The sequence below is a fragment of the Charadrius vociferus genome, unplaced genomic scaffold, assembly GCF_000708025.1.
Source record: "Charadrius vociferus isolate BGI_N301 unplaced genomic scaffold, ASM70802v2 scaffold650, whole genome shotgun sequence".
NCBI classification, from domain to species: Eukaryota; Metazoa; Chordata; class Aves; order Charadriiformes; family Charadriidae; genus Charadrius; species Charadrius vociferus.
Genome location: NW_009646736.1, coordinates 5,221,805 through 5,243,556, shown reverse-complemented (window position 1 = coordinate 5,243,556; position 21,752 = coordinate 5,221,805). Strand labels below are relative to the sequence as shown.

The 21,752-nt window shown below is 37.0% G+C and overlaps 1 protein-coding gene across 4 annotated transcripts in view; it reads left to right on the top strand.

Moving 5' to 3' along the window:
• The window catches only part of TRIP12 (thyroid hormone receptor interactor 12), a 52,776-nt gene that overhangs the window by 19,714 nt on the left and 11,310 nt on the right, over positions 1-21,752 (top strand). For 2 of the 4 annotated variants that reach the window (XM_009889954.1, XM_009889971.1), the window contains 27 exons: positions 992-1,128; positions 2,092-2,175; positions 3,510-3,605; positions 4,589-4,737; positions 5,061-5,096; positions 5,183-5,278; positions 5,706-5,798; positions 5,931-6,092; positions 7,791-7,859; positions 7,980-8,145; positions 8,850-8,967; positions 9,096-9,252; positions 9,646-9,718; positions 10,154-10,382; positions 11,118-11,236; positions 11,890-12,097; positions 13,051-13,151; positions 13,277-13,451; positions 13,855-13,996; positions 14,961-15,152; positions 15,872-16,023; positions 17,846-18,018; positions 18,463-18,536; positions 18,662-18,861; positions 19,639-19,766; positions 20,057-20,208; positions 20,698-20,840. In XM_009889954.1, coding sequence (XP_009888256.1) covers positions 992-1,128; positions 2,092-2,175; positions 3,510-3,605; positions 4,589-4,737; positions 5,061-5,096; positions 5,183-5,278; positions 5,706-5,798; positions 5,931-6,092; positions 7,791-7,859; positions 7,980-8,145; positions 8,850-8,967; positions 9,096-9,252; positions 9,646-9,718; positions 10,154-10,382; positions 11,118-11,236; positions 11,890-12,097; positions 13,051-13,151; positions 13,277-13,451; positions 13,855-13,996; positions 14,961-15,152; positions 15,872-16,023; positions 17,846-18,018; positions 18,463-18,536; positions 18,662-18,861; positions 19,639-19,766; positions 20,057-20,208; positions 20,698-20,840 — 3,624 coding nt within the window. Of the gene's footprint in view, positions 1-991; positions 1,129-2,091; positions 2,176-3,509; positions 3,606-4,588; positions 4,738-5,060; positions 5,097-5,182; positions 5,279-5,705; positions 5,799-5,930; positions 6,093-7,790; positions 7,860-7,979; positions 8,146-8,849; positions 8,968-9,095; positions 9,253-9,564; positions 9,719-10,153; positions 10,383-11,117; positions 11,237-11,889; positions 12,098-13,050; positions 13,152-13,276; positions 13,452-13,854; positions 13,997-14,960; positions 15,153-15,871; positions 16,024-17,845; positions 18,019-18,462; positions 18,537-18,661; positions 18,862-19,638; positions 19,767-20,056; positions 20,209-20,697; positions 20,841-21,752 lie in introns of all 4 variants that reach the window. The other 2 variants (XM_009889980.1, XM_009889962.1) reach the window with 1 other exon arrangement.

Below are 21,752 nucleotides of genomic sequence, written 5' to 3'. Positions count from 1 at the left end.
TGCTTAGGGAGGTATTGTTCAAAAAGTTACTAAACGCGAAGAGCGAGAGTGCTAAACTACTGTCCGTCATGAATAATGAAACAGATGACTAATTTGAAAAATAAGACTTCATGGTACCACACAGGAGTCTGTTTTAATAGTTGATGTTGTTAAGCTGACTCAGCTTGTCAGTAGCTGCATCTAAATACTTAATATACTTTCTGACGCAGGGGAAAGTTAGTACTGAATTAATAATTTTAAACAGCTGGTAGATTAAATGGGAGGGGAGGATAAACGTGTCCTGTGATGCAAAAAAAATTTTGTAGTTCCGTATATTCTGAAGTTAGACTTATGAAGCCTTAACAAGCTTTATTTTTTTTTCTTGTGCTGGAACTGCTAAACGTAGTTTAGGCATAACTTCTTTTCCATCTTCCATGCCATAAAAAGAAAGCTTCTGAAGTCTGGTTCTGTTGTCAAGTGTGCATTTGAATTTGACTGTTTTCTTTGTAGGCATATATATTTGTAGTGGTGATGGCAATACTGTTTAAAAAAGCAAATTTAAAAAGGATTGTGCCCTCAAACTTTTTCTGGCACTGAAAACAGAGTTAAACGTCAGAGTTCTCTTTGTGTTTTCAATAGTTCAGAACTTCCATTAAAGATAGTTACTCTGTCATTGAACTTCTCAAATGTGTATGTGATTTGTAATCAATGGTCACTTTAGTCTTGCTCATTTTGACTATTTTTGGCAGTAGACTGCCTTCTCTTGAAGGGTATAATGTAAGGACCTAGCTGTAATGCATTAGTATGAACAAATCACTGCCATGGTGTGGGGCAAGGATGGTAAAGAAGGGTTGAATAATTTTGTGAAGACTGATTCTTATGCAAATCTGTTAGTTTGAGCAACTTCGTGGTAGCGATCTACATAAATGTTATGTGGTTTTGAGTAGTCTTACATTAATAAATCTCTTGTCTTAGTTTGTAACGTCTGAAATCTTGTTTATTGAATCTTTAGTCGGCGAGGCTCTGGCCTGGGCAAAAGAGGAGCAGCTGAAGCTCGCCGACAGGAGAAGATGGCTGATCCTGACAACAACCAGGATGGTGTTAACTCTTCAGCTGCACGTACAGATGAGGCTCCCCAGGGAGCTGCAGGTAAGAAGAAATTCCAACTGAGGCATTTTTAGTATAGCTGCTGATACATGTTGCTCTGCATTTAAAAATAATTAAATGGTTTAAGTTCTGGGGAGTAACTATTTAAGCTGGTAAATAATTCTGGAAGGTTTTTGAGTGATGGGGACCTCTTCTTTTGAATCTGATTTCTTGGATATCTGATACATGTTTTATTTATGCTTTTCGTAGTCTCCAAACTAGGTCTGATAAAGTAGACTTTAATTTTCAGGCATCTACCTCTCCCCCCAAAAAAGTAACTTCAGCTGATGCTGCATAAATTGCTATACTGCCAACTGAAGAGACACCAAACTGTTCATAATACAGAAGGCATGCATTTACCTGTAAAAGCTCTTTTGTAACTACTCATAAATATTCTATGGGTTTTCTGTTGAAATTGCAAGTGTGTCTGTACTGGAGAAACTTGTAACCAAGTTAAATACTCTTATTCGTACAGCCCTATTAAAGGCTACTTAATTTTATCATCTGGTCCTAATTCACTAACTAGGAGTTACTTCAAAGAAGCTTTCCAGCAATTATGGTGTATTGTTGAAAATCTCAAACATTCTCTGCTTAAAGCTAGCTACCACAGTACAAAAAGTCAAAATTAACAGAAATGAGGTGCAATATAACACTCAATTAAGGAATGCATAAATTTACTAAGGATACAGCTAAATCTGTCTGAAAGGTAATTTGCGGATTTGGCTGTACTTCCCCCCTCCCCCCCCTTCTTATGTTGATGTAGCCTCTCTTCAGCTTTTGGAAAGTATTAGACCTGTAGACTGGTCTAATGTTTAAAATGACAATCAGACAGAAATATAATGGTGGCAATGTTAAGTGCAGAGCACTCTTCTGATTGTGGACACTTTCCTTGATGGTGGAATTGATGCCAGTTTTGTAGCTTTAAAGGCACTGTAGCTTGCAGTAATTTCTATTTTATTTTTTCAGCTTCTAGTTCTGTTGCTGGGGCTGTAGGTATGACAACCTCTGGAGAAAGTGAGTCAGATGATTCTGAGATGGGAAGACTACAAGGTATAAAAGCTGTTATTAATTTACTATTCACTGTTTTGTTTGCAGCCTATGAATAGCCATACCTACCCTAATTCTGTATTATACATAGTGGGAAGGCTGTATTTTGTTTCTCTGTGAATGTGTTGCTTTGCTTACAGTAGTTCTCAAGTACGGCATTACAAGCCTTAATTCACTAAAGATGCAAGATGGAAGTAATGTCTGGAGGGGGTGGCATAGTGTCTTTACCTATTTACATGGTGTATAACACACCATTATTGATGATTTTTTCAGGAGGATGTGGGGGGAGAGAATTGAGAACTCAGTCCTATTAAGTGTGTAAGCTCAAATATGAAAATAAGTCTTTGCAAGAATGTTTTCAATTGACAGGCCAGGTTAGGCCTACTGTTACTCTGCCTGCTTCTGGATAACATTTTTTTTTTTGTGCTTGTCATTGATACCCATGTTGCTGTAAGCTTTGACCACACAAAATCTAAATGTTCTTTAAATGCATGCTTTTGTGCTTGGGCTAAAGGATTCAGGTCTCTCAAAACCTGAGAGTACAGACAGGTATAAACTCAGTTTGCATGTCCTACAACTGTTTTAATGATTTTGCCGCTATGTTGCAAGGAGTTCTGAGATCTCCCTTGCAAATGACAGGTTTAGGTTAATCTGGGTATTTAATGTGGAAATGAGTGCTGTGCCACTACCAGTTCACTTGCTTATATGCATTAGGAAAATTGACTTAAATTGTTTTTTACTATTAATCACTATTGTATTGATCAGCAGTAGTCACAGTTGCTACAAGAAAAATCGGAATCACCCACTTAATCTAGCTTAAGTAATACTACTGAAAAGTGTTTGAAAACAAAACCAAAAAAACCCTTCGTATCTAGCAGAGTTCTTCCCTCTCCTGTTCATCACCAAATAAAGCTGTGAACCTTTTTTTCAGTGTCACTTCAGATTAATAGTGCCATACAGTTCCTGAAACTGAAGATAAGCTTAACCTATTTTATGCAGTTTGAGTTCAGATTTGAAATTAGTCTGTTATATCTGCTTTGCTAGATCTAGACTGAGTAGACCAGACTTCTGTGAAATACATAACTGGAAACTCAGTGGGTGACTTCTTAAAGGCCCTTAATGCTCTGATGTGGACAAAAACGAGTTATTTGTTCCCTAAAGTTCATCTTTTTGATGTTTTTTAGAAATCGTGGTAGCTGCAGTCATCTAATCATAACTCTTCTTTCTTTAAAGTGTCAAAATTTTAGTAGTCTTAAATTATAGCATCATGGAATTTAAACTTTTTAAAATATATGCAGAAGCTTTGACAATGGCTGTTATCCTCTGTTTGCTTTTAGCTCTATTAGAGGCTAGGGGTCTTCCTCCTCACCTGTTTGGCCCTCTTGGTCCTCGGATGTCGCAGCTCTTCCACAGGACAATTGGAAGTGGAGCTAGTAAGCAAAGTTTGTCTAATTTGACTTAATTCTTTCCACTTCCAGACTAGTAGAATTCAGCCACTAGTAAATTCTAATATTTGTATTAGCTTCATAGCTTAATATTTTACATGTTGGAGATTTGTATGTCATTAATAGTGCTAGGTCATTGGTCAACAATATTAATTTGCTTGTCTTCCTGTAAGGAAGAGAAATTTGCTTTAATCATATTTCTTTTCTTTTCTTTTATGGGGCATCTTAATGTTCCCTTCTAGGTGGGGAAGGGAGGGTTCTTGCCTTTTCACCCCTTATCTTTTTCTTTTGCATGATGGACTGCTTAACAAAAGACCTCTCCAACCTCCTTGGGTTTTTTGCTAGACTTAAACAAATGCTTAAGCTAGCTTTAAAACTATTAATAGATGTCAGTTCTAAGGTATGCTGTTTATAGTTTCAAAAGTGTCATAGGTTTCAGACAGAAATAATTTCTTATGGACAATGTGTCAGTGAGAACATGGGTCCTTAGTCTTGTTCCACCATGTCTGCATTATGCAGCTGGATAAGAAGTGTACCTTCTAGTCCAAGTCTGGCTTCCCAGGAGAGCCAAAGGCAGCCCATTTCGTTGTTGCCAAGAAGAGGATGGAGTCTCATGGATACTCCATGTGCTGTTATTATCCAGGGGGTGTGTTTAAAAGTCCTTTGCTTTAAAAAGGTGGAGTGCTGTGGGTTCTTGCACCTGCTGTAGGTTGGCGAGATGGCTATGGTGAGCAGTGTGGTGGACTCCCTGTGCTGACCAGTCTGCACTGGAAAGACAGCCAAGAGTGAGATTTTGCCTCCCTTTCCTATCCCTCACTTTTTATGACAGGGAAAGGAAGTGAAACTACAAATACAGAGGAAAACAAACTATCTCTGATCTTCTACTCTGGCAGAAGTATAGCATAACCATTCCCTTGAACACTTATGTTTTCTAATATCTTCTTTCCTAATCTTTTTTTCTGGATATCTAGGTTCTAAAGCCCAACAGCTTTTACAAGGTCTCCAAGCCACTGATGAAAGTCAGCAACTACAGGCAGTGATTGAGATGTGCCAGCTGTTGGTCATGGGAAATGAAGAAACACTGGGAGGATTTCCAGTCAAGAGTGTTGTACCAGCTTTGGTAAAGATTAAATATCATATTTCTATTGGAGGATATAATACTTCACTCAATATCTTGCTTAAATTACATATTCGTTATTTGGGTAATATATTTTTAATTATATATGTGTGTATATATGTATATCTTGTTATTTGGTTTTGAGGGCGTATTTTGATAGTTGTATCAATTCTTTAATAGCTCAAGAATAGGTAGTGGCTCTCTTGAAACTTTTGCCAAAATTCAGAGTCCTGAGTTAAAAGTTATGATACTGATTCATGCCCTTTTTTATATTTGTATCTAGATACTTTTTACTAAACTAACAATACTTTTTTTTAAAAAAACAGATAACGCTGCTGCAGATGGAGCACAACTTTGACATTGTAAGTGATTTGTAATATTTAAGAATTTTTTGAAATACAAAAATGTATGATCTGAACTTAAAAGCAAATATCTATATATTTGATAGATGAACCATGCGTGTCGGGCCTTAACATATATGATGGAAGCACTTCCCAGATCATCTGCTGTAGTGGTAGATGCAATTCCTGTCTTCTTGGAAAAGGTAAAATGAAATCAAAGCAGTGTTAAACTAATCTGAGGGGATTTTATCTTCTGTTTTAACTTCAGGATGTATCATTAGGATAATGGCTTCTTTTCAAAGCTTACAAGATATACATAATACATGAGAAGCTTCTAAAAACCAGTTTATTCTTTGTTCGTGCCCTTACTGAAAAGCACTGTGTGATTTATTGAGAACTTTTTGCCTGATTGGTGTTGCAAAGATACTGTGAAATTGCACAAACTGGTAACTCTTGGAGTAACTATATAGCTGATCTAGCCTTAAATTGGCTAGCTTGATTACAGCTAGCAGTACAGCTGCATTAGCATATGTGTCTTGGGACAGGCTAACTGTCCAAGTGTTAATGAAGATGATTATTTTTACAAACTGGTTTAGAAATTGATCTAGAACCTTCCTTGTTTTCTTGTAGCTGCAAGTTATTCAATGCATAGATGTGGCAGAGCAGGCGCTTACAGCCCTGGAGATGTTATCACGCAGGCATAGTAAAGCCATTCTGCAGGCAGTAAGTAAAAATGAAAGCGCTTTTACTTCTACCTGTTCTACAACTTGGTGATATTCTGTGAAGATGAAATAGGAGAACAACTTTCTGTGATTTATAGCTGTACTGAGAGTGAAAATGTTTATTTTATTATAGGGTGGGTTGGCAGACTGTTTGCTGTATCTGGAATTCTTCAGTATAAATGCACAGAGAAATGCACTAGCTATTGCTGCCAACTGCTGCCAGAGTATAACACCTGATGAGTTTCACTTTGTGGCAGACTCTTTGCCACTGCTTACACAAAGGTTAACACATCAGGTAAGAAGCTATTCTAAAATGGAAAGTTTTAATTTTGACCTGAAAGTAGTATAAAATTGCCTCCAGATACCTAGTTCTCTATTGTGTGTTATTTGCCTTCGCAATGTGATAATTGCTTCAAAGTTTCTATACTGTCAGTTGTGATATTCTAATGTGCATATGGACCTTTGATTTTTTTTGTAAACATGCTGTAAGGATTCGTGACACCCCTGCTAATTTTGTAAAATTAGATAAATAAGGTACTTTAACTTAGAGCATGAATAATAATGGGTTTGTAGTCCTTGTTAACCATCAGTAAGAGGAAATCCAGTAGCATTGCTGTTCTTTTTGCTTAACAAATGCGTTGCAAGGTTCCCTCTCACTTCCAATTCAGAAAAGCTTCAGTTTCAAATTTTGTGGGTTATTTTTTCTGATTTGACTTCTTTTGAGGGCTTACAGCTTTTAAAAAGAAAGTTCCTACATTTGCACAATAGTTTGAAGTGATGAATCCTAAGTCATGGGGCTCCTAAGATCTGCCTATCCTGCAACGCTGCTGCGTTCATAAGTGAGCACTCACAATGACTATTGCACCAAAAGCGATTTGGACATACTGCTTGGTTGGCAGATCCCTGTTAAAAAGGTGAAAAGGGAGAAATTAATTTGTTCCTTAACAAATGCAACTGAATGGAAGCTTCCAGGTAATGGTTTTGTGTCTTCTTGTGCTATTCTTAATTTTGCTAATGTCTTCTTGCTGAGAGACTACTTGAATCTTTGAGGCAGCTTCACAGAAGTCAAATGTCAGCTTTGGATGGTGCTTTGGAAACAGGAAGCACCATTCTCAGCAGTAGTAGGGACAAGTACTGACTCCTGCTCTCTGAAGAGAAGCTACAGCCCACAAAAGTAAGGTTCCAAGAAATTTTGAAGTGGGATTTTTCTGGAAAAAAATAAAATAAAATCTTGAGTTAGCTCTTAACAGAATAGTTGAGGTTGGAAGGGAACTCTTGGTTGTCTAGTCCTAATCCCCTGCTCAAGCAAGGTCAAATAGAACAGATTGCCAGGACCATGTCCAACTGATTTTTTTTTTTTAATTATTATTTATTTATCTATTTAAAAAAACTCCAAGAATGGAGACGTAGTCTATCCTCTTAGGAACTACAGACTTAGCAACCTCTTCCAGTGTTCAACTACCCTTACAGTAAAAGTGTTTATTATGTTCAGATTAACTTTTTTGACTGTTTCTATGAACTCTTAACTAGAGCTATTTTTTAGCACAATCTTTCATATCTTGGTGTCTTTGGATTTGCTGTCTTGGCTGCGCTGTATGATATAAAAATCAGGCTTCATGTAGTCTGTAGAACACTACTAGCCTTCACGCCTGCTTATTATCTATATCTCCTGTTGCTCTGGCTTTATAGCTCTCTTCCCTTTTGTTTCCTCCTTGTAGAAACCAAAAGTAATATTATAGACCCATTTATTCATCTTTAAAGGTCCCTAAAGGTGTTTGTGTTGCAAATGTGAGGTGTTTCCCAGGGAGTATGCCATATCAGGAGGTCGGTTTAGACTGTATCAGTGAATTTAAAGTTCAGAGCTGTAATATTCTGTAAAATGTGATTCAACCGGCCTTTTTGGAGAAATTTTATGAATGCGTCAAATGACAGGATAATCTAATGCAGGTTAAAATATTTTCATTCAAAGAAATACTTAACTTTTTTGTAATAGGACAAAAAGTCTGTTGAAAGCACTTGTCTCTGTTTTGCACGGCTAGTGGACAACTTCCAGCATGAGGAGGTAAGGGTGTGGTTTTTTGGACGTGGATTTTTGTTTCCTCCTTCCCTCCCTCAGTTTCTCCTAAGGGCTTACCTTTCAAAGTCAGACTAACGTTTTTAATTTTGCTGTTCCCTCCTGAAGAACTTGCTCCAGCAGGTTGCTTCTAAGGACTTGTTAACAAATATCCAGCAACTCTTGGTAGTGACGCCTCCTATCCTGAGCTCAGGAATGTTCATCATGGTGGTGCGCATGTTTTCCTTAATGTGCTCCAATTGTCCTACACTTGCAGTCCAACTTATGAAGCAAAGTGAGTTCTTGCTCTTTCATATTCTCGGGAACCTATTTGAGTTAATGCTTGCAGTCACCGTGGAACTCTGTGCACTTGATAATACAAATATTGTGTTCTTTTATTTTTCTCTCCCTTACTGAGCTTCCCCTGGGATACAAAGTTCAGTGAATCTTGTTTTCCTGAGGGGGTTTTTCTCCCCTTTCCGGTCTCTAGCTGTTGTAACTGGAGTGCCTGCCTAATTTGAGTCTGTATTAGCTGCATAGGTTACTCTCATTTCAAGACAAATTTAATAATTCTTTTCATAGTCTTTACAAGGTAGGGGAAATGTGATTTAAGGGCTTGTTCTAATGGAAACCAGTAAGAAAAGTAACAGCTGGGTACCTGTCTTAGTTCTCACTTGTTTTCTTCTTTTCATCTCATAAATTTTGACTTGTCACTTCGACTGCGCTGTATGTTCCCCTGTTTTCTTCTGTGCCCTGTATATTGAGTGATATTTCCCCCCTAGGTGTCCCTTAAAGGAAAGGAACCCAAAACCAAAAAACCCACAAATCCCAGACCTGAGAACAAACATGTTTCTTACAGTGTTCGAAGAGATTGCTTTTGTCTCACTGTCTACTACTGTCTGTTTGCTTAGGGCAGTGACTGTCTCTTCTGTGTAGTGTCTAACACAAAATGGAGTCCATATTCTGATACAGGCAATCTCATAAATAATAATTTTATAGATATTGCAGAAACGCTTCACTTCCTCCTTTGTGGAGCCTCAAATGGGAGCTGTCAAGAACAAATTGACCTTGTTCCACGAAGTCCTCAAGAACTTTATGAGCTTACTTCTCTTATCTGGTAAGTTATGAAGCCCTAGGTTGGGTCTGGTAGGTATGTTAAAATCCATAACTCTTGTAAAACGAAGGCAAACAGCTTAGACTTTATTGTATACTTCTAGTAAAAGACTGTTTTAATGTTCTTTACAGTGAACTGATGCCTTGCCTGCCAAAAGAGGGAATCTTTGCTGTTGATACTATGCTAAAGAAAGGAAATGCGCAAAATACAGATGGTGCGATATGGCAATGGCGAGATGACAGGGGCCTCTGGCATCCCTATAACAGGATTGATAGTCGAATAATAGAGGTAGTAATTCCACACATTTGTGTGGTGATGCTTTTTAACTATGCGTGTGGTTGTATATGGAATTGAGTGCTTTCTTTATGCTTTTGAAAATACCAGCCTTGTTCTTTCTGAGTGAGAAACACATGAGTTTCCTCAGACCTCTGTAATATTGCACTATTTTGGCATTCAGTAATGGGTGTACTGCTTGGTCACTGTTGTTATTGTATTTCTGTCCCATTGTGGTTTTTTTTCTATGTTGCCCCTCTTATTATCTTTCATATAGCTTCCTATTTGTTAGGGATTTCTTAACTTTAAACTCTTCCTTGATTTTAGGCAGCTCATCAGGTTGGTGAGGATGAGATAAGCCTGTCTACTCTTGGGCGTGTCTATACGATTGATTTTAACTCTATGCAGCAAATAAATGAGGATACTGGAACAGCACGTGCCATTCAGCGAAAACCAAACCCTTTAGCCAATACAAACACTAGTAAGTAGAGTTTAGGAGACAACCTATTCTCTTTAGTGATGTCTAACTTATGCTGGGTTATACAGCAGTCTGCTACTTTGCTAATGTATAAACTTGTGGTTTCTGTGGAACATCAAACTATCCTGATTTATGTGAATGAAGACAGCTTTACAACAAAACTCAAACTGTTGAAATGCATTCTTTTTAACTTGTAAGCTCTTTTCCTGGGAACTGAAAATGCATTAAATTGGAAAAGTGAAGAAAAAAGATTCAGCTCCTTGAAAAAGGAGGATTTGTACCTACATTCTTGCCTTCAGTTTGACTGTTCGACTTCTGGTTCTTAAACTATATCTTTTTCAATTCAAGAGCTAAACTAATTCAGCTTTAAAAAAAGAAAGTAATCATCAGAGCAGAGATGCAAAGAACTATCCAGTGATGTTGCACAATTTCTCACAGGTGGACATTCAGAACTGAAGAAGGATGATGCTCGAGCGCAACTAATGAAAGAGGACCCAGAACTAGCAAAATCCTTTATCAAAACATTGTTTGGTGTTCTTTATGAAGTATATAGTTCTTCAGCTGGACCTGCTGTTAGACACAAGTGCCTTAGAGCAATTCTTAGGATAATTTATTTTGCTGATGCTGAACTTCTGAAGGATGTGCTGAAAAACCATGCTGTTTCAAGGTGGGCTTGTTAACAGTTGTGAATGAAACTAACTTTGAGCTTACAACTCAAACTTGTGATTACTTTTTTGGAATCGTCTTTTCCAGGGGAAAATTGTAGTTTAAAATTCTTATGTATTTATTGTCCAAAAGCTGAGGCTGTCAGCTCTTCAGGAATTTTTTTTCTCCTGAAATTTTACAGTAGGTGCCAACTATAGGTGTTCTAATTAGAAACTTAGATTACCTATATGGCTATGTGTACTAGTAATGTCTAATATTACTATTTCCTGTTTTTGTGATTTCTAAAACTTGCCTATAAACTTCCCTGAGGGCAAGATGACTCTTGAAGTAATAGAATGTGAGCAATAAGACTATTGTGGCATTCAACTGGTAAGGTCTAGTCATGAGACCTTTCCTATGTGATAATACAATAAAGTTAGGGATCTAGATAAAAGGATGCAATTAGAAAATAAACTGTCCAATTTTTCAAAGGCAGTATAAGGCTCCCAACATCGTGTTCTTTAAAAGAAAACTCTCATTTCTTTCATGCCATATGTTAAAACTTGGTGAAAGTGATTTAGGTGGGAAGAGGACTTTTTCAGTACTTTCATTTATATATTTCACAAAAGCACAATGGAATTTCTTTGCTTTCAGTCTCCAGTACTGTGTATGCAGGATGCACTGGTTGATTTTATTATATTTTTTTAAAACAACAGAAATGAAAACAAACCTAATTCTAATAAACTGTCTGTTTTAGTCATATTGCCTCCATGCTGTCGAGTCAAGACCTTAAGATAGTAGTTGGAGCCCTGCAGATGGCAGAGATTTTAATGCAAAAGCTACCTGACATTTTTAGTGTTTACTTCAGAAGAGAAGGTAAGTCTTGCTTGTTTTTTTTTCTCTTCACCTCCTTATTTAGTATTTTAAAAGCATGTGTGTGTAGAGAATCCATATCCTTTACCCCTCACTCCATCCCCTCCAAGCTGTAAAAAGTTAATATTATTCTTGAATAATAAAGGCAAATCCATGCAAGCATATTGTCATATGACTGGGGAGGAGCTGACTAAGACTCTGGAGGAGACTAGTTTGTTTTCTCTGAATCCAAAACAAGTTTATACAGGCTTACTAGACGCTAGTGAACATATATTTAGGCTGAAGATAGCTTGCTGAAATCACATGGATAATCTTACTGGACAAAACTGATGAATCTTTGGCAGGAAGTCTTTGTTACAATCTACTGGGAATTTTTTGGTTTCTTTAGCTACAGTGTGTGCTGCTGTGGTTTTGTTGTGGTTGTGTTATTTTTTTTTTTAAACTATGTAGGTCAACTTTTTCCAAGAAAGGATTGAATTGCTTTTAAAACTTAGTATTGATGGATGGGGCGAGCCAATGCTGCCATAGTCAAAACAGATGTTCTAATAACAGACTTCTACCTTTAAAAACACCTTTGTCCCCAGCCCTCTTCCAAAAGATCCCCCCCCCAGCCAACCAAACCAGCCCCCCAACCAAAGATTTCTTCTTTTGTGAAGGGGTGATGCATCAAGTGAAAAACTTAGCAGAGTCTGAGGCTTTGCTAACAAGCCCACCGAAAGTATGCACTAATGGATCAGGAACGCTGGGTACCGCAACAACAATAAGTACTGGAACAGCCATCGCTGCCAGTAATGCAGCTGCTGATTTGGGCTCTCCCAGCTTACAACACAGCCGGGAGGATTCTTTGGATTTGAGCCCACAGGGGTAAGTTCGCTATTTGTTGTGAACAAACAGTCTGTGGGTTTTCTGTTTGTGGGTTTTTTGGTGGTTGTTTTGTCGTGTGTTGTGTGGTAGGTTTTTTGTGTGTGGTTTTTTTTTAAGAAGCCTTAACTGCCATGGGCTGCTACAGCTATCACCTGCATTTTGCTGTGATATTTTCCTATGAGGAACTAAAATGGAGTGGTGTTGAAGCTATCAGTGGGTAGTTTTGATTCATTTTATATGAAATGTCTTTCTTTTTTTAAAACAGGACTAGCGACCTAGTGAAAAGAAGTGATCCTTAAGTTACTTTGAAATAAAACCATTTTGAACACTTGTAGAATTAATATCTCTTATAGGAATAAATTATTTTAGTGTTACACAATTTGCCTTTATTTTAAAGGTGAAATGTTTGTCTTAATGTACTGGCATAATAAGGAAACTCACCTTAAACGAGAATTGAAATATGTGAACTTGGGAAGTGTAGGGCTTGGTGAGTAAAACTCCATAAATTGTTGAAAAAGTGCTTTCTGGGCTTTAACAGTGGAGGCAGATCAAATACCCAGTGTCTTTTGGTGTTTGTTCAATAGAAATGTGTGTGTGCTTGGGGTTTTGGGGTTTTTTTTTGTTTGTTGTTTTTAGTGTATTTACATAAATGAATAACCAGATGGTTACACAAATGAAAACATGAAAACTATGTGAAACCTTTATTCAATTACATGGCTGGCTGTATTTAGCTCCCCATAGTAGAAAGGTGACAGCAAGCAAAACCCCTTTCAATTAAAATAGAGTTGAGGCCCTTTGAAAGCCTACTTTTCCCTTGTGTTCTCCTTGTTATGGGATGGAACCTTTCTTGAATTCTTGAGGAATAGCTGGCAGATGCATCCTAAACTGGGGGATGGGTATGTGTATGAATATGGTGAATAGAAACATGTTACTTTATTTTTAAATTTGGACAGACGACTGAGCGATGTTCTGAAGAGAAAAAGACTGCCAAAACGAGGGCCAAGGAGACCAAAATACTCTCCCCCAAGAGATGATGACAAAGTAGACAATCAAGGTAAATAATTCTTAAAATGTGATGCTCTATCTCCTTTTACATTTAAAAATAAGCTTATAGGCTGTCAAAAGTGCTAGCTGTAATAAACCTGTTGATTCTCTTAGTTTCGTCTTTGCTTTCTGCAGCTAAAAGCCCTACAACTACTCAATCTCCTAAATCTTCCTTCTTGGCAAGTTTAAATCCCAAAACGTGGGGAAGATTAAGCACACAGTCCAACAGTAATAATACTGAACCAGCAAGAGCAGCAGGAGTAAGTGGTCTTGCAAGGGCTGCTTCCAAGGATACCATTTCCAATAACAGGTACACACACAACAATGAAAATACTTCTAATATGGTGTTGACTTTGAAGTGTAGCTACTTTCTTATGATAAGCCATCAGGTGATTAAGTAGCACCTGTTAAGTTTGAACTTAACCACTGTTAAAATAACTCTGGAAGAAGAATGAAGAAGTTAAGGTAGAGAAAATAACTTCTTAATAGTTGAAAGTAGCATGCTGGGGGAAAAATGGGAGGATTGGGGAAAATGGTGCAAGAAGTAATCTGTAGAGGTTACACCTTTACTGTGTTTGGAGTAAGAGGGAAGGGCTTTTTTCTGTGACTGCTGTTAAATATGGGGAAAATGGTACTCTAGCTTTGTTAACTTGTAATATTGGAGTATGTAAATGCGAAGCGTGGCCAAATGCGTTTTGTGTGCTTCTTTACAGAGAAAAAATTAAGGGCTGGATTAAGGAGCAAGCCCATAAATTTGTAGAACGTTATTTTAGTTCTGAAAACATGGATGGAAGCAATCCTGCACTAAATGTATTACAGAGACTTTGCACTGCAACTGAACAACTCAACCTCCAGGTTAGGAATGGCAGACTTACTTGGAGTAGGGGTGGGAAAGGAGGCAGTAGAAGTATTTAGGAGGAAGCTAGAGGAAAGCTGTTTTTGACAGTACAGCCAATATTTTTAGCATAGTTTTTGATATCTTGAAGGATGATGCAGTGTGTCTTAACTTGCAATGGTTTGCTTGGGATTTTTTTTTTTTTTAGAATTAGTATATAAGCTCTGACACATCATTTATGATAAATGACTAGTATTAACAAGGATATTCTTGATTCCTGGCAATGTGTAAATTCCATGGCTTTTTATTTCAAACTTAAAAATTCTACAATTAAGTGCTAGGGAATGATTTTTATACCTAATGAAGAACACAGTTTGTAATAAGAACTTGGGGGGGGGGAGGGGGGATGGACGACAACAAGAGGGAAGTAGCACTTTGTTGAAAGGCTAGAAGAAATACAGATTGGGCTGAATCTACTAGCATCTCAATAACTTGAGCCTTGCTTCTCAGGCAGTGGTGATCCTTGATAGAGGGTCTAAACCTGGAACTTCTAAAGTAGCTAAACAGCCGAGTTAAGTTCTGTGCTTTGATCTAAGCAATCATTAAAATATGAAACTTTCTCTCTCACACACAGATGTCGTGTAAAACATATACCAATCTGAGATTTAAAAAAAAACAAAACCAAAACCAAAAAACCCAAACCTCTGTTTAGAACTCATATCTGTGTTGCATGAGGCAGAAATGGGACCTTGTATTTCTCTTAAAAAGGGGAAAATGTAGATGTTGCCTGTAATGTCTCCTCTTGAACAGAGAAATTGCTTATCCTCAGATTATTTGCCCTGTCACTTTTATTGAGTTACTATACACTTCAGACATTCCCTTCTTTTCCCTCCCTTTAGAGCTGTTCGATGCAGTGGGAGGAAAAATAGTATTTCTTAAGCCCTTAATACCTGGGTAGTAAAATATCGCCTTCACATTTTTCAGGTGGACGGTGGAACAGAGTGCCTTGTAGAAATCCGTAGCATTGTCTCGGAGTCTGACGTCTCCTCATTTGAAATCCAGCATAGTGGGTTTGTTAAGCAACTGCTGCTTTATTTGACATCTAAAAGTGAGAAAGATGCTGTAAGCAGGGATATCAGATTGAAAAGATTTCTTCATGTATTTTTTTCTTCTCCAGTAAGTTTTCTTGTTTATTGTTACGTCATTCTTAGTTGTCTGTCTCTCAAATTGTACTTATCTGACCATCAGAGAGGTTCAGCAATGACCTTCACTTAAAAATGCAGTACAGGAGCAATGTTTTGTTTATGCCTAGCTGTGTAACATGACCACTTTCACATGGTTCTATGTTTTTACAGGTCATTAAACTTTTTAAAATACACTGCAATTACAGAAAATTTCATGCAGCAGTGGAAAAAAACTCCAAAATGGCGAATTGTCTGAGTCTTGAACAACTTAAAGTTGTTCCTGACTTTTAATAAGTTGATATGGAAAGAGTTTGGATAGTGATCTTGTCACTTGTTCTCCTTAGTCCTAAATGCTGCAAGAAACTAGATTGTCCTGTTTTTAAAGGAAGAAATTTGAAGTGGAAGAGGAAAGTAGATAACTACAGCTTCCATGAAGCTTACTGCTCGTGGTTAAGGGTGAATACTTAAAATCTGTAGAGCTACTTGGCTGAAACCAGGAGGGAAAAGTGCATTCTTTAAAACAGGTCTTTCATAAACTTATGCGTCACCTGGTCATCGTGATACTGCTGTTACCTTATGTGAGAGTAGTGACTCTTGGTTTATGTGTTTTGTGTGTGTGTGTGGTTTTTGTTTTTTTAAACAACTTGTGGTATAAATTGTTTAAGATGGATTAATTCGAGCACATAACTAAAAGACTGGAATGTATTTCAGCTTCCTGGAGAAGAACCCCTTGGAAGATTAGAGCCATTAGAAAATGCACCTTTGTTGGCATTAGTCCATAAAATGAACAATTGCCTCAGTCAGATGGAACAGTTTCCTGTTAAAGTGCATGACTTCCCAAGTGGAAATGGAACAGGGAGCAGGTAAGGATTAATGCTCAGGTAACAGTTTTGTTGGAAGCTTTTGTTTTCAAAAACTTGTTTCAACACTAAAAGTTCCAAGAGGTAATGGAAACTTTTGGCCCTATTAAAGACAAAAGCAATTACACAGTTGGCTTTTTTCTTCAGTGGAAGATTGAATATTTAACCAAATGCCTGCTTACCACCTTAAAACTTCTCTCACTTAGATTGGGGATGAATGTGTAATTTTAAATGCAATCTCTAAATTTAGGCTTTAAAAATTCAAATGTCTTCCTTGTCCCCATGTAACAAACACAGGAAAGAAATAATCTGTTTATTGCTGAGACACTGATATTTTTAGTGAAGTAATTAAACTGCTGAGTGTTTGTATTACAGCGCTAAACCTTGTTATTCAGATAGGTTCTGTTCTCTAGGATGATAATGGATTGAGTGATAATTGTTGGCTGTCAACATAGTTTAAAATAATTCTAGACCTGCCCTGTGTCTTAGGACAGATTAAGCTTGGAATCCAACTTGTTATTTGCGTTTTAAGTAACAAATTTGAGTGACCGAAGACCTATTTCTGCTATTTCTTTTCTGTACTTTTATTTAATAAATCTACACTATTTTTCATTCAGTGTATAGTGGTTAGCAAGTCTGTTTCAGTAGAAGTTGTATATAGGTTTTGAGAGTATTTTTGTGTTCCTAGCTAAAAGCACAGTTTGGTTGTAGACACATTCTACATTTCTATGTAGAAATTAGGAGGGGAGGAGCATTAAAAATGAGCTTTTGAAAATTATTATTAAAGTTTGAAATGCCAAAATCTTGTGTCTCCTAGTAATAACATAGTGTGGATTTTTTGTCTCTAATTGTGACACAACATCCATTATAGGAGATGTATTAGAGCCTCACGCTACAGCATTAATCAACCTTACATTGAAATTCAATACTTGTTTTTTGTGAAACTGTTAAAATCCATGGGAAAGAATGCAATACATAGATTTCTAATACTTGAAGGAATTAATTGTCTTGATACTGGATCTTGCTAATTGTATGTGCTCCATAATCTTATAACGCTTCCTGATATATGCTATTTGTGTAAGAAGCGGGGTAACTACAGAAGTTAGAAAGCTGCTGATCATAGAAGCAAAATTCTGTTATTCTTTTTGATAGAAAATTAAACATGGAAAGTCAGGCTACTGCAGCATTGTTTGACTCCTAGTCTTACTGTGGATTATGTCAATGAGGATTTTGAGGCATTAAGATTTGGTAGTCTTTCGTTAGCACCTGGAAATAGAAGCAGCCCAAGATAAGAGGTTTGTGTATAAAAGTGGCTAGCTTGAGTATTGATAGTTTGGTGAGATGGACTATTCTTGGCAAGAAAAAACAGAGGAGCTTTCAGGTTGTCTCTATGTCCTTAGTAAAAAACACATGAATGGATACTTGCATTTTCTACCATCAATTCTGATCCTAACTGTACTGCAGGTAAACACAGCTCTAAATCTCATGTGCCATCAGCTGACCACTGAACAACTTCAGACCTTAGAGATGCTCAGTATAGGCCACTCGTAATCAGACATCAGACTGGACTTTCTCTTAATCCAAGTAGCTTCCGTTGGAAATCAGATTTTGTCCAACTTGGATTCTGGTGTTCTTGTGGAATAAAATTTTTAATGTTTATCCAAACCTCAGTAGCTTTTTTTTTTTAGAGAAACAGACTGAGAAATAATACTCTGAACAAGCGAGTTTGTAAATGCATGTATAAACCTATTTGAATGCATTTTTTAATGCAATTATGGTTATTTAGATTCTTTGTGTAGCAACTTTTTTCACAAATTATTTTGAGTTTTTCTCTTAACAGAGGATCCCAAGCTTTAAAATTCTTCAATACACATCAATTAAAATGCCAACTGCAAAGACATCCAGACTGCGCTAATGTGAAACAGTGGAAAGGTGGACCTGTGAAGATTGATCCTCTGGCTTTGGTACAAGCCATTGAAAGATATCTTGTAGTTAGAGGTATATATATATTATACAGTCACATGTGTGTTGCTTTTTGGAGTAGTCACTTCTGTCAGTAGTGTAGAGTCTGTAAAAACCTGTGAGGATTATACTGAAGACAAATAGGGGAGGTACCTATAAATGTATCTTGCTCATGGGGGAGGAGACTAAGGCTGTGGAGAATCTTCTCTTTTCTGGGACAAACTTTTTCCTCTTGTAAACAGTTCAGTCTAAATACTAACAGAAGTATAATCTAGTTGACTGTCAGATTGGCTGTAACCTGGCATTTTTGATGCCAGATATCGATACTGAAATTTGTTCTAACACCTCTGAACCTTACTTTTTTTCAACTGATGTATTTTGGAACTGTTTTAAACAGTGGAGTTTATAGAAGTCAGAGTACAAAAGCATTGCTACATTTCATGTGAAAACAAATGTGGGTGTCCTTCTCTCTTGCCTCAGGCTATGGAAGAGTTAGAGAAGATGATGAGGATAGTGATGATGATGGGTCAGATGAAGAAATAGATGAATCTTTGGTAAGTTTTTGCTCTGGGGGGTAAGAAGAGGGAAGGGTGTGGGGAGAGTCTTAAAGAAAAGCTAGCAACAAGTTTCCTAACTTGTGTGTGGTTTTTGGGTGTGTGTGTTTTTTTTTTTTGTTCAGGCTGCTCAATTCTTAAATTCAGGGAATGTGAGACATAGACTGCAGTTTTACATTGGAGATCACTTACTGCCATACAATATGACTGTGTATCAAGCAGTTAGGCAGTACAGTTTGCAAGCTGAGGAGGAGAGGGAGTCTACAGATGATGAAAGCAACCCATTAGGAAGAGCTGGGATTTGGACAAAAACGCATACCATTTGGTAAGTTGGCCACAGAAATCGGGGCACGACAAGTCCAGTTTCCTAGATGTATATACATAAAGAAAAAATGGAATACAGCTGTCCTTCTCCACTCTTCTCCCTCCCCCCGCAACCTGAAGCTTTGAATTTCCTGATGTGCTTGGGCTACTTAAATCTTAGTAAGAATTCAGTTCTAGCCACTGATATTCTTTCTAGCTCATCAGCAAAGCTAATGAACAGGAAGTGGGGAATCTTAAATGATACCTGCTAGATTGAGTGAAATCATTCTTAGTGTTAGGTAACTAACAAACAATAAAGAATGTGTCTGCAGTCTATAAATAATGGTCAACTTCATACTGGTTTTCATAGTTGATTGCTGTGCAGGTGTTTGTATTCTCTGGCTATGCTTTGCAAGGAGCAGTATTGGCCTATGACTGTGCCAAACATTTTAATGTTCAGCAGTGTCTTTTTCTTTCTAATATTTAAATGTGTTACGCAAAAGCAACAACAACAAAAAACCCCGAACACTTTGTGGTTTTGTCTATACCTTCTGCTTCTCTTCTTCCAGTTCATGGAGCCGGAGAGTCCCCATTTTTTCTCTCCCATGACATACTTTGCTTCTGAGGCCTAGCTTCAAAGGCTGGATCATATCCAAATGCATTGTTCTTGTCTTTCTGCTTTTAACTGTCATTCACGTAAAATTCTGGTAATCAAAGAACTAACACTTTTATAATGGCTTTTGTTTCCATGTAAGTTAGTATTTCACAAACATGTCTTCAACTTTTAATTACTTCTTAGGTACAAACCTGTGCGAGAGGATGAAGATGGTAGTAAGGACTGTGTTGGTGGTAAAAGAGGAAGAGCACAAACTGCTCCCACGAAAACCTCCCCTAGAAATTCTAAAAAACATGATGAATTGTGGCATGGTGAGTGTGTTGCCTTGCTCGTATGTTAGACTTGTGGAATTTCTGAAAGAATGGGGAGGAAGAGTGTTTAGAGACACCACAGTGTTTCTTTTAAAGCAAGCATAGTATAGGAAAAGTAAACATATTTATGTGTGTGTTAAAACTGGTAATAAGATACTTGCTGAATTGTCTTACTAAACTGTTGTAGTTAAGTGAATGCCGTGACTAATACTACCTAGGGTCCTAATAATTAAATCTTGGAAAGACTTCTAATTCATTTGTTCTGATAACATATTCTTTTTTCTTGCTAGACGGTGTATGCCCTTCGGTATTAAATCCTCTAGAAGTTTACCTCATATCTACTCCACCTGAAAACATAACATTTGAAGATCCCTCATTAGACGTTATTCTTCTTTTGAGAGTTTTACATGCTATCAGTCGATACTGGTATTACTTGTATGATGTGAGTAGAACACTTTTTAAATCTTTCTTACTTGATACAGACAACTCTGTCCTGAAACACCTTAAAACAGCTTTCTTCTCCCTCTCTGCTGCCCCACACCAAGACAGAATAATGAGAATACTATTGTCTTACCCTATCTATTTCTCTTAACTTCTGGTAAGGTGAAGGCTATAAATTCTTGGAGTCAATCATATTTCCTCTATAGTGTGTTAAACACATTTTCCATGCTTTTTCCTTCCTTAAGTTCAAAAAGCAACATTAGTCCTGAAAAGAAAATGAATAATAAAAATTTACTCAGTTTTTCTTTCATGGCTTAGGCTCTGTATGACCAAAGTGACAATGAAAGTTGTTTTTTTGTTTTTGTTTTTTTTCCTCTTGTGATAAGCAAATTAGAAGCATAAAAAGCCCTCTTAACAAAGGCTTGGTATTTCTTCCAGCATTTCTTTAACTAGAAGTACATTTTTTTTTTTTTTACTTTATTTAACACAGAATGCAATCTGCAAGGAGATTATTCCAACCTCAGAGTTTATCAACAGTAAACTGACAGCAAAAGCAAACAGGCAGCTTCAGGATCCTTTGGTAATTATGACAGGAAACATACCAACTTGGCTGACAGAACTTGGAAAAACATGGTATGAATGACTTAGTGTGGTATTTCTAATTGGAGTTCAGTAGGCCTCCTGGCTGGGCAGCCCAGCTGCATCATCTGTTACAAGGCTCTTGAAAGTGCTGGGGGAGAGTAAAATGTAGTCACAGAAATCTTGCTAAGCTACATAGTGACACTTGGATAAATGTTTACATCGATGTTGCCTAGTTTAAACCAAATATGGGGGGGTAGGCTAGCTGCAAAGTTTGGACTCTTTTTACAGGAGTTTCTGAGCAATTTGAAGTTTTCATATTGAAATAATAGTACTTGATTATTCAAGTATTTTTTTTCTCCTGTTAAACTGCTTAATGGCATTTTTGTCATACTACCACATTTATCTTAGCATATTCAATATGGTACAAAGGAAAATATTTTTATAATTGCTGATAAAATATTATGAATAATTTTTATGAAGTTATATTCATAGTGCTTTGTAGTATCTTCATACAAAATATAAGCTATAAAACTCCTGTGCTTGCAATAATGAGAAATCAGAGGTGCTTGAAAAAAATCTAAGAATGTCATATTAATTGAAGCAACATTGGTGATAATTGACTGGAAATACATACTCTAGAGAAACTATTTGTTTTTTCAATTTTAAAATAAGATCTCTAAATTTCTTCATAAACTTTCCAGATAACAAATGATGAGTATGAATGTATATTCTTACACAAACATCTGTAGCAGTATTTGTAAAACTGCTTTTTCACTTAAATGTCAGTGGAGGTCTGCACTCTTAATGTACACATGCCTTCAAGAATAGTAGAACTGATAAAATAGTAAGTTTCTCCAGTAGTCTTTCACAGATTATTTAAAGTGTTTTTTGGAAAATGGTGGGAGGTAGAATGCTGGTGCTGCTGTAGACAGGTTCTTATCCTCTTATCCGCCGCCCCCCCCC